Source organism: Hydra viridissima, unplaced genomic scaffold, assembly GCF_058129835.1.
Source record: "Hydra viridissima isolate aposymbiotic clone 2 unplaced genomic scaffold, HvirCarnegie_v1 scaffold_9, whole genome shotgun sequence".
Classification (NCBI taxonomy): domain Eukaryota; kingdom Metazoa; phylum Cnidaria; class Hydrozoa; order Anthoathecata; family Hydridae; genus Hydra; species Hydra viridissima.
This window is the reverse complement of record NW_028324308.1, coordinates 6,620,001-6,632,283: the sequence shown is the minus strand read 5'-3', so window position 1 is coordinate 6,632,283 and position 12,283 is coordinate 6,620,001. Positions and strand designations below refer to the sequence as shown.

The 12,283-nt window shown below is 28.0% G+C and overlaps 1 protein-coding gene across 2 annotated transcripts in view; it reads right to left on the bottom strand.

The window, feature by feature from the left end:
- Positions 1–12,283, bottom strand: part of LOC145185346 (1-phosphatidylinositol 3-phosphate 5-kinase-like) — a 34,947-nt gene that overhangs the window by 6,480 nt on the left and 16,184 nt on the right. For both annotated transcript variants that reach the window (XM_090096861.1, XM_090096860.1), the window contains exons 17-28: positions 9,948–10,019; positions 9,517–9,688; positions 8,827–9,005; positions 8,344–8,454; positions 8,013–8,127; positions 7,482–7,723; positions 7,161–7,254; positions 5,530–7,035; positions 3,676–3,784; positions 630–671; positions 411–501; positions 223–318 (exon numbers count right to left, since the gene is read on the bottom strand). In XM_090096861.1, the coding sequence (XP_089952987.1) occupies positions 223–318; positions 411–501; positions 630–671; positions 3,676–3,784; positions 5,530–7,035; positions 7,161–7,254; positions 7,482–7,723; positions 8,013–8,127; positions 8,344–8,454; positions 8,827–9,005; positions 9,517–9,688; positions 9,948–10,019 (2,829 nt within the window). The remainder of the gene's footprint in view (positions 1–222; positions 319–410; positions 502–629; positions 672–3,675; positions 3,785–5,529; positions 7,036–7,160; positions 7,255–7,481; positions 7,724–8,012; positions 8,128–8,343; positions 8,455–8,826; positions 9,006–9,516; positions 9,689–9,947; positions 10,020–12,283) is intronic.

Sequence of the window (12,283 nt, the reverse complement as noted above, 5' to 3'; positions counted from 1 at the left end):
AGTGCTATGAGATTAAGAGTGCCAACTATGAATATAAAAATTAGAGGCATTGATAAAATATTTTTAACTGATAAAAAAAAAAAAAAAAAAAGAAAGGCCAATATTAAAATAATGTAAGTTTTAGTACCTGCTGTGCTAAAACAACTTACTTTTCTTTTAAAATTTCAAAACTTAAAACTTTAAAAGTAAAATAATTTGAAGCATTTTAAGAGACAACAATACCTGAGGGTATATGCAATCAGAGAAGTAGGTTCCTTTTCATTAATAATGATAGTAGCTAATGCTCCTGTCTGAGGAATGTAATGCATGTAAGATGGGCTAAATAAGGAAACAAATGCACATATTAGTAAATTAAAAAAAAAAAAAAAAAAAAAAAAGGTTTGAAAAACATTAAAAAAAATAAATTATACAAAGGTCGAGGAATTGTTTGAATTGTAAATGCTGGAAGGAAAGTTGATATGATTTTTTTCATTTTTTCACTTCCACCTCGTTTATTGAAACCTGAAAAAGTATATATTCAAAAGTAAAACAAATTATAATTTATAATCCATAATGTAAAATATTATTAATTGTGATGGAAATACTTATATATATTAAAAAAACAAAAAAACAAAAAAATCAAAATATACTTTCTCCGCTGTTTGAAAACTTTGAATCGATGCTTTCAATATCTGAAAGACAAACAGATACCTCTAAACAAGTTTTAAAAAATCCATAAAATAACCTTTATCTTTGCTTTTAAATGAAATTTAACAAATTTATATATATTTAGATGAACTCTAATTGTAGCAGGTGTGACATTTAACTGAACCCTCTTTAAAAAAGCTTTTGCTGTCAGTTTATCTTTCTCACTTTTAAAATGGTAATTGATCTTAAAAGACTTATAGAAAATTTGATCCTGAAATTACTTAGATTTTCCTTTATTTTTTTTTTTTCAATAAAGATGGACTTTTTATTGAAAACATTTCCAGAAGAGTAACTAGATTATCTAAAGACACTCTTTTCATAATATTTCAACTGATCAATCAATTGACATGTTGTTGAAATCTTGAAGAAATTTTAGAACAATAGTTGTAGCATAATCTAAAAACATACAAAAAATGATCTAATGATTGAAGTCTAAATTTATCATTTTATTGTCTAAATAAAAGAAAACAACTTTCTATTTAGAACAAAATTTTTTCTTAAAACATCTGAAGAATATTTTTTAAAAATCAATCTACAGTTAATTTAGTTTAAACAAATATGCTGTTTTTATTTATATTATAAGTTTATTTACAGCTTTTTCTTTTTGAAAAGAATGTTTATATATTTATTGAAACACTCTAGCTATAACTTTTTTTTTGTTGCTCTATAAAGATATTTTAGGGTCCACAAGAGTTGCATATCACACTCTAAAAGCAACACATAAAAACCAGTTGAAATACTATCCTATTATTAAGCATGTTAACTAAATAGAACATTTTTTTGAGTAGTTTTTAAACAATCTCTTTGCTCAAGCTAGAAAGTGCCTCTTTTGTGCTTTCAAGACATTTTAAATTTAATTCCAACTACACTTGGAAGCTGAAACTCATGTTGCTTAAAAATTTTCTTTATAAATAAAAGATAATTTTATAAAGAGTGCATATCTATTTTTACATTATTATGGTCATCACTGTGATGGTTTAACAGAATAACAGCTTTCTTAGCGCAATACTTATTATTACTTATCACTAATTTAGAGATATTCTAAGATTATCAAAACTTCCACTTACTTTAATATAGGTTTATAAGGCATGTATTGAACATTTTATAAAGTTAATCTGAGGGGTAACAATGAAGATTTGTAGTTAAAGGAACTGAAGGTCTTTTCTGTTAAGATAACTTATGCTTTATGAGTAGTATTATTTAAAAAGAGATATTTAAAAACATATATACCACAACCTCAACACTGAAATCAAGAGCTCTATTTCTTTAAAAGCCTGAGGCCCCCTACTACTATAAAAGTAAAAAGGGGTCTGTGAAGAGCAATGCACAAATAAAAACTGAATCATTAACAATATTAAGTATCACTTTTAAAATAATATTCTGTAAACTACATACATTTGAAATTTCTTACTGGTAGTGTATTAACTATTTTTATCCAGCATTTATTAATCTTATTTGCTTCAGTATCTAGGACTATAATTTTGTAATTGAAGGGAACTAATTGCAAAATAATTATGGCATCTTAGTTGCAACATACAGTTCACAAATCCAGTTTGCTGACTGTATATTGAAACAGTGAGCCAAATATGTGTCATTTTTCTTGACTCATTTTCAGCAATATGTGTGGGTTGCTTAAATACAATTAATTGCACATCAAACAACGCCAGGCAGCACATAATGATGGTGTTGTTTGATGAGATGGTGCTCCCTAAACTTTGGGAAAAATTAAAACAGTCTTCAAAACCCTCTTTAACACTCCTGAGACATACAGACTAAACTAGACCTAACTCACTCTGGTACCCCCAACTTTACATTATGTAAACACCAGCCTTTGATTGGGAATGAAACTCTAAATAACTTAATCACATAATGAAAACTGCATTATTCAACTTTTAGGTCAGAGATTACAAAATTTGCTCTTTCACCCAAATATTTTTGCACATAGGAAATACTATATAATGCTAATAAATGCTTTGAATGGTCTTAACTTATAGAACTACTGAGTTTACAGTCAGACCAATCTCTTCTTAACATGGCTGATAAATTTGCACTTCAAAAAAATGCTTTTGAACCATTTTTATTGCAAATTTTTTAAAGAAACTTGATTTCTTGAGATACTATTGGAAAAAAATTAATAATTAGCTAAAATCCACTAGATAAATACTTATTTAAAGCTTTGATCTATTCTGATTTACATTTTTTTAAATCTAATTTAAATTTAATCTTTGATCTATTCTGATTTACATTTTACAAAGATTGAAAGTCATAGAGGTTGAATTGGAGTATGCATAATTCTCAACTTTTCTTTTCATCTTTGGTTGGTCTGTTCTTTTGCATCAATTCTTTAATTGGCATCAATGATTTTCTTCTTCACTGACTTTGGTCAGTCTTTTTCTTGCTAAAAATCTTTCTTACCCTTTATTCTTTTGCTTGTTTAGCTAAAATTTCAATATTATTTTGGTTTAATATGTATGTATATGAACTAGTAATGGAAATGTATAGTTTACATATTCTTCTATATTATGGTACAAATCTCTAAATTATGAACTAATTAGAAAACAGTTCTATTTTATCTTTTTAATTTCCACCTAAATCTGTGTTTTGACGTTTAGGCAACAAATCAATTGCTTTTATCCTATTAAATCTCTATGGTATACAAAGTTATGTTTTTTGTTAATGACAGTGTTATGTTCAAATATAAATAAACCACACCATTAAAGTTTAAAACTGTTTTTACAAAAAAGTTATTTTAAATTGATTGGCTCTTTCAAATTGATTGGTAATTTCAAATTGATTGGTAATTTCAAACTATTACCATTGTAGTTACAAATACATATGCTTTTTTCAACATTTTTTTCGTGATCCAACATGGAACTTTAAAAATTCTTTGAAAAAAAAAAAATCTGTTGTAAACTAAATGGACTTTAAGTTAAAAAAAAGTTAAAGTCTTCCACAAAATACTTATATTTATGGATAATTAATTTCTACCTGCTTTATTCTTCTTCTTTAAACTATCTGTGTTATCAGTACAACCAGACGTTTCTTGTAATGCGATGTTTTGAGAAACTTGATCAGAAATAACCATACCTTCATCATACTGATATAAGTATACACACATGTCAAAAATATTGCAACAAGGGCAAGTTACACAGATAACACACATGCACACACAAACATACATACATACATACATACATACATACATACATACATACATACATACATACATACATACATACATACATATATACATACATACATATGTATATATACATGTATATGTATATAAAAAAAAAAAAAAAAAAAAGCATAAGTAAAAATACACACTGAATCAAAGCAAAAATCAACTTCTAATAAACCAACAACTGTTTTCAGCAATCCTTTAATTTTTAAAGAATTTAACAATTTTATATTGGTTAAAAAAAGCTTTGAAAAACACATTTCCTTAAGATTGATAGTGTTTTCCAACACTTTAATCCTAAGGAAAGTTATTAAACTATTAAATTCCAAAATTTCGTCCTTTATACTCTTTTCTATATCCATATATTAATCATTTTAATTGCTTGAAAAAAAAAAAATAATAAGTTGCATAGTTGATTGTTCATATTCTTAAACATAAAGAACCACCTAAAAATTATCTAAAATGATTATTACTAAAAAAAAAAAGCAAAAGAGTAAATGGTATGCCATTTTGTTTGGCATTTAGAATGCAAAACAAAACTAAAATTTAAATACAGCTTATGTAGAGTTTACTTTTAAAACTTTTTGAGAAGAAAATTCTCTGTAAATAGATTTTTCATATGATTTCTAAGCGTGGCAAAAAAAACTTAACTTAATTCTCTGTAAGAGACAAAAGTTAAGTTTTTTTTGCCACGCTTAGAAATCATATGAAAATATTTGTAACTATTTAAATCATGCTTAATGACTTAGGAATATTATCTAAGAAATTCAAATCAAAATACATCTTAATTTTTAAGATAGAGAAATTTTAAGAAAAAACAAAAACTTTTTTTGTAAAAAATCCACAAGCTACAGATGCTATTGTGGTAAATCATTTCATGCAAGAAAGTTTTGCAAGAGCTACTATTTACAACAGTGTTAAGAGGTGCAGTGTTGTGTTGCTACTATTTACAATAGTATCAAGAGATGCAGTGTATATGTTTTTTAATAAAGATAGTGAGATGCAAAGGTATAGAGAAATATCTGAAGCACATGCTTGTATGGATAGCGATATCTGAAAGGGGGTTTTTCTGATGTATTTGTGTGATCAGTCAATACTCCAGCAATAAACCAGGACATATCTTAAAGATTGTTTGGTAAAAAGACTTAAGCCCTTTTATTGATAAGTAACACAGTGATGGCAAATATCTAATTTGGCCAGATTTGGTTAGATAATAATGTCAAATATGTAGCCGGTGACATAAAACTACCAAATCTTCCTCAAACAAGACCAATTGAAGACATTTGGGGATGTTTGGCCAAGAAAGTATATGAGGGAGAATGGACAGCTCATACTGAAAGGCAGCTGATACTGCACATTAAAGCAAAGGTAAAAGAATTTGATTAAACTTTGTTATACGACATTATAAAAGAGATCAAGGGAAAATTGCACAAAATTGCTGATAATGGTGCGCTAGCCAAATTTGAAACATTAAAAATTAAATAACAGTTAATAAGTAGAAATCATCTAAAATTTCAAATAAAGAGCTTTTATTCTTTAAAAATAAAATTACTTTAGACTTTGTCTCAATCCACCTATTAAGTAAAATAATATTATTATTAATATGATCATTTTTTTATATATAAAAATTTAACTTAAACTTTAGTTTTTTTACAATATACCTGTAATACTTCAGGATCATCTCTTTCAGAATCCATTCTATCTTCTTTACAAACAGCCTCTGCCATTTCACTTAGTTCCTTCTGTTCATCATTTTGAATGCCAAAAGATTGACTACGTCTTTGTTTAAACACACCTGTTTTATTGTTGACTTGAAGTTCATTTATTACTTTAAGGCTCTCAATGTTTAAATTTTTTGCAACATAATTTGGAGCAGATTTTAAACGACGATGACCAATCAGCTTTTGCTTATGAAAAGTTGATCCCTCAGTTCTGTTATCAACTTTAGACAGTGGGTTTGATAAAGTGGATTTAGCATTACAGGTGGTGAGATCATTATGTTTGGAATCTGAAGATATGGAAAGAGTATTTGCTTTGTTATTTGATAATTCTCCTGGTGAAGATAATTGAGACTTGAATAAATTTTTAATGTAAGAAGTCTTTATTTTTTTAGAAGTTGAAGGGGATATATCATTTGAAAAATGCTTAGTATTTGGTGTAGATTTCTTGAGGATTTTTTCATTTAAACATTTAGAGATAGTTGATTCAATATTTGCATCTTTGTTATAATGGTTTGATTTAAACTCTAGGCTTTCACCAACTTCTATTGGTGAAGTTCCTTTTTTTTTTACTCTTTGCTCCCATTCAACTCTTCTACGCCGTGCATTCTGCATAGCTTTTACTTCATTGGGAGTAAGATATTCAACCTTGTCTATTTTCTCCTTATCAATATTAGGAAACTCAGTAAAACTAGGCAAAGTTTTTCTGCGTTGAGCTATCTTTAAGTCTGTGTCATAATGTGTTGCTGATTCCCCAAGTAAAATAAGAGATTCATTGTTATAATGAGTAGCAGATTCCCCAAGTAAAATGGCAGATTCATTTGTAGAATCTTCAATGAAGTCTGTTTCTTGGTGAACTTCACTCTCCAGAAAATTGGACTCGGAGTCTTCATCTGTATTTGAAATGATGTTCTCTGAAAGTTCAGCATCATTACTAACTGATTGACAATTCAAACTCTGATCACAAATACTGGATATGCAACTTAAAGAATGTTGATTATCAAAGTTGGTGCTTAAGGTATTATTTGTTTCCTCTGTAACAGATGTATTAGTTAAATCCTTCTTGATCTCACTAGTATTAATCAGTTTATCATCTGTCTCACCGATGTCTAATTCCTTTTTAGTATTTGATTGGGCATTTGAAGAAGACTCAATTACAGTATATGGGCTACATAACTTATTACGCAGAACAACATCATTAAGCTCTTTAACTGTATTGGGACTACTTTCATTGATTCCTTGTGCTGGAGATGGTAAAATTAAAGCACTCGTCCATGTAGTAGAGTCAGTATCTGAAGAATCATATACTGCAGGTGTATTCCCTATGTATGTCTGGCGCAATATTGTACCATTATTCAGGCAAACTTCTGTAATTGGGTCTTTAGATGATAAACGGGTTATTGTTCTAGGTCTTGTTAAATCCATATCCATTGAACTCTCAGGATAAAACTAAAATCAAATTGAAGAAAATTTCAATATGTAATATATATAAATGAAATGTTCAAATAACTGATAATTTAAATCCCTTTCATTATTGCTCTTGCTCATTTTTAAAAATTATGAAAAGAACATGCCTCTGTTGTTTCATTGACAACTGATGTTTTTAAAGGTGATGCAGCACGAACTATTTTCTCTCTTTTTCTATCTTGAACAATAAAGTCTTGTAATCTGCATTATAAAGAAGTTGTAAATAAGAAATATTATGAGACTTTCTGTGATGCCAGGGGATTAGAGACTCACATTATTAAAAATCTAATAAGTTAACAACATATAGTTTTAAAAAACAATATCAAAACCATAAAAAAAATTACTAAAAAGAGAAAAATTTTAAATACATAATATTATATATAATGAATGAATTAATGATGTAACTGAAAGTAATATTAAAAACATACTTAACATTCCAGTTATCAACAGAATCACATATACTTTTCCCCAAATAAAACAATTTGTTGCTAATATTCATCATTAATGATTGAACTTCTTCAATAGTTAATCCTCCTGATTCGTTATGTGCAACAGTACCACTCATCTCCAAACTGCCTTCCTCTTCATCATTATTGGTATCATTGGTTAACAAGCTTTTAACTTTGGAGTTAATTACGTCCAAAAGATCTCTTGTGTTGCTTTGTTCTTTCTAAGATAAAAAACGCTTCAAACACTTCAAAGTACCCAAACTTTTATTTTACTAGAAGATCAGAAGGTTACAGCAAAGCTCAAGGTTAAGCTTCATAAATTTAGTAATTCTTATAAAAAAAAACCATCAAAATTTACTAAAACGTGATTTCAGTATTACTTTTATTGATTTTCTAATAAAAATTTTCTGTTTAAGTGCAATAAAATTCTTTGCTTAAAAATTACATTTTTCTAAGGAAAGAATATACTTTTAGAACAATTTTTATTTAATTAAATTTAACCATGCTTACTTCCAATTCTCTAATAAGTTCATTGATCTTAGACTCTCTTACGTTATTGGGCACTAAATCTTCACCTTTTAAAGCAAGGATTCTTTCCATTATCATGTTGATGACAGATTCAACTCTAAACATTTTTATTCAAAGTATTGCTAACTTGTGAATTAAAAAAATGAAAATCACTAAAGCAATTCTAAGAAAACAATTGCTAGACTAACAACATTGTTATAGGCTTACAGAATGTCTTATACAAAGAATATAACCTTTAGAAAAGATTGATTTAAACCCCAAGACAATAACATTATTTAAAAAGTTTATTACTATTAGTAAAAAAAATCTATACTTGCTGCTTATCTCTTCAACTTCAGATACCAAATGTGTTGTATTTTTATGTTTACCAATTATGATAGAATAAGCAGGAATAATCACTTCATACAAATCTATAGGACGATACCTGCAAAAAATAGTTAAATTCAAATGAAATACCAAAAAATGATAAAAGTAACTCAATTAATTAAGATTTAGTTAAAATTAAATTTTGCTTTGTCATAAATTTAAATTTTGAAAAAAAAGAACAGCTTTATCATGTTTGGAAAAAAGAATTTAATATAAATCAATGTGTTTTTAAAAAAACTATTATTAACATTTTCTAGATAAAACCACATTTAACCAAATTTTATAGTAGGTTCATTATTTAAGAGATCATTTTGCTTAAATTGAAGTATAAAAGGTACAATTAAAATTTTGTTAAATTTTAGATGAATCATGTAGTAATTTCTTTAGAAACCAAAAATTTTAAGCAATTGAACAAAATATAAGGACTCACTTAAAAGAGGCAACCATGTTTGAATAGCTAAAGTATTGATAATGGTCATGGTGAAGTGAATGAGAACATGGTTCAACACTTCCTCTCCTTGTATAACAGCTACCATAAAAACGCAACTCTAAGTACTTTGCAAAAGATAAAGATGATGACTCCCAAGACAATGGAACTACAGGTGTCACCTAAAAGTTTATACAGAAATTTGAATAAATGGAATGCTTATAACACTTACAATAATGGTGTACAATATTCAAAATAGATTGATATTGTTTACTTTTATTCTTTACTGCTTTTAGTTTTTCAGACAGAATTTAAATTTTACCTAATTTTCAAGTATTAAACCTTAGCAATGCATTAAAGAAGTCAATTTCTAGATACATTTGCAGCCTGCAAAAAATATCTTTTTTTTGAATTTACACGAAATAATCAACTAATAGGATAAAGAATAATGTAAAAACTAGCATCAGATACAATATGATTGTTTAAGTATTTACTAAAACATCTTATCAATCTGTAATCATCAAGTGATCAATAAAAATACTTATTATATCCTAATGTCTGTATAAGAGCATCACTTTTTGATTCCTATTTCAGACAATCCTATAATCATCTCACACACTACTAAAAGATCCATTTTCTAGTTTCAATAGAGGTTTTGAATAAACTAGTTTATGTAAAAAAAGAAAATAATACCTGCTTGCATACTTTACACCAACTCCAGGTTAGAATTGTTCCATCATAACCAGGTATAGGAGTTTCTAAGTTTCGCATATGTATATACAATGAGCTATCACAATGTGCAAAATAGCGGACATGGTTAACCATTGCAATTTCACAGTTGTGTGATGGGCATATATAAGATGGCCTGCATATAATTTAAATTAATTTGAACATGTGTGAAAAAATTTTTAATATATATATATAACTAAGATTTGCAAAATCACCAATTATAAAATCTCCTATGTGTGTGTGTTTGTATGTATATATATATATATATATATATATATATATATATATATATATATATATATATATCTTTTATATATTTACATATCTTTTTAATGAAAGAAAATCTCTGCAATTAAAAATTAATAATAGTATATCAAAAACAAAACTATTTTTACCTAAAGCAATATCTCTCTAAAAATCCACCTAAGGTGATATCATTGCGACCATAAAACTCCATAAATACTGCCCTGTATAAGAAAAGTAGAAAAGGCTTTCAGAGGATGGGAAAATTTAAAGAAAAAGAAAGAGAACAAAGCAAAGCATTCAAATGGAATCAAGTTAAAGGAAGTCAAATCAAGAATAGATCTAGAAGATCTCTTCAATATTGTTTATGCAAATGCATTAAATCTTATATGTATACAAGAGGATAAGAAATTTTAATGGCTCAAAGGAAGAGTAGTTAATGAGCCAAAATGCAAATTATTGACAAAGCTATAACTAAACAAGAGAAAGAGTCATTAAGAAGAAAGGTACACTTACAAAAAAGAAAACGTTGGTGTTTCAAAAGGGATTAAGATAATCATCTTTAAAAGATTTCAGAAAGCAGGGACTTCGATAAACACTGCAAACTATCAAAATGCATCATCAGATGATTAAACTACTAATGCTGTTGATGGTGTAGCTGATGAAATGGTTTTTTTCCCTACAGATTAACATAAACAGTTTCAACAATCAAATGACTACAAAGAACACTTAAAGCTGGCTATTATTTTCCTAGGAGGAGTTCCTATACATGGAGTTTACTTCAGGCCACCTGGTAGACTTCACAGAGCTAGTTAGATGGAAACAATCTTATATGCCATGAAAACCTGGATGTTCAGAGGTCAATTCAAACTAACAAAGATAGAAGAAAAATATGTCAAAGATTTTCTCTAATCAAATTTATGTAAAAGATTGGTTTACAGTTCTCTCTACATATTCTTCACCAAGACATCTCCAGCATATGAAGGATATTTACAATTATAAGAACAAAACTGCTGCAGCCTCTGAAATAACTCTAAAGAAGTTTCTTCCTCAATGCATTCATTCTTCTTGACCATTTACAGTATTTTTCAGAAGAGTTAGTCGCACAACAACTTGAGAATTTTGTTTCACAAAATAAGTACAGATCTTTTGAAAATTGAAACATGAAACAAAAATGCTACACGAGTCCACAAAAGCAAGTGTAATGTATATGAAGATAGTCAATTACTAAACTGAGCATGATGTAGCTTTAATGGATGAGTATAATAAGCTTCATACAAACAATGAAGATCATAAACAGTTTCTGTTACTAATAGTCAAACAATACAAACAGTGAAATCCTATCAGAAGAAATTGACAATCACTCTATTAATAGCTGATTAAAAATACTCACCCAGTCACAGGGATGGTGCTTAAAATGACCATAAATTACTACTTTAGCAATTTTAATTCAAATTAGGCATATATAGACATATAATGAATAAATCTGATGTGTATAGCTTATTGATATTTGATCTTTCTCAATATTTTAGGTAACAGTAACCAAACTTTACCTACATTATTTTTACATGTGTAAAAAGCAATCTGAATGGTACCCCAAGTAAAAATAAAAATTTTTTTTTACCATTATAAGAAGCAACATATATATATATATATATATATATATATATATATATATATATATATATATATATATATATTAGGGATATGACTTTTTTGCAACCTACTAGGCCTGTATCGTAATTCAATGAACTTTTATGAAAAAAAAAGAACGAATAGATGTTTCATTTTGACATATTTTGAAAAAAGGTCACCCCAAAACCAAAAAATCGAATTTTCAATAGGTACACTTTTGTACAGTAAATGAATATTAAAGGCTGAAGATGTTGTAAGAGTCATACTCCTGTTGTTATTTTATTTATTTATGCAACATGTACTGTGATATAACAAAAAACATTATGTGATATATAATTATACATGTATTACAAAATTAACAGTATCAAAGCGTCTAGTACAACAATATACATAACTGTCTGTGTCTATAGGCCTACTGTGTTTAGTACAGGGGTCACATGATGCTCACGTCTCATAAAGAGTCTAGCGCTTATTACTTAGAATGAATCGAAGTTGCAGTTTGTCTTTCTTTCTGCAGGAAGCATACAGGTCTTGCATCACCTTGATTGCACGTTCAGCTATCTGATTACTTCGTGGTATGTCGATGACGGATGGCTCTTTCTTCCAGTGATTTTTGAATGACTGCAATGCCTTTTTGTAAGGCTTCAATACATCAGATAAATTCTTGAAGTCATTGTCATTGTACTTTTGACTACTAAACCAATGTTCTGCCCACTCATATGAAATGAACCTGCAAACCTTCTCCAAATTCTTTCTCGCTTCAGGCATAAGAATGAACGCCAGAATGGCGAGAATGGCTCTTGAGTTCCATCTGGCATTGCTCATATTAGGAATGTTCTGAAAGTGAATCAGA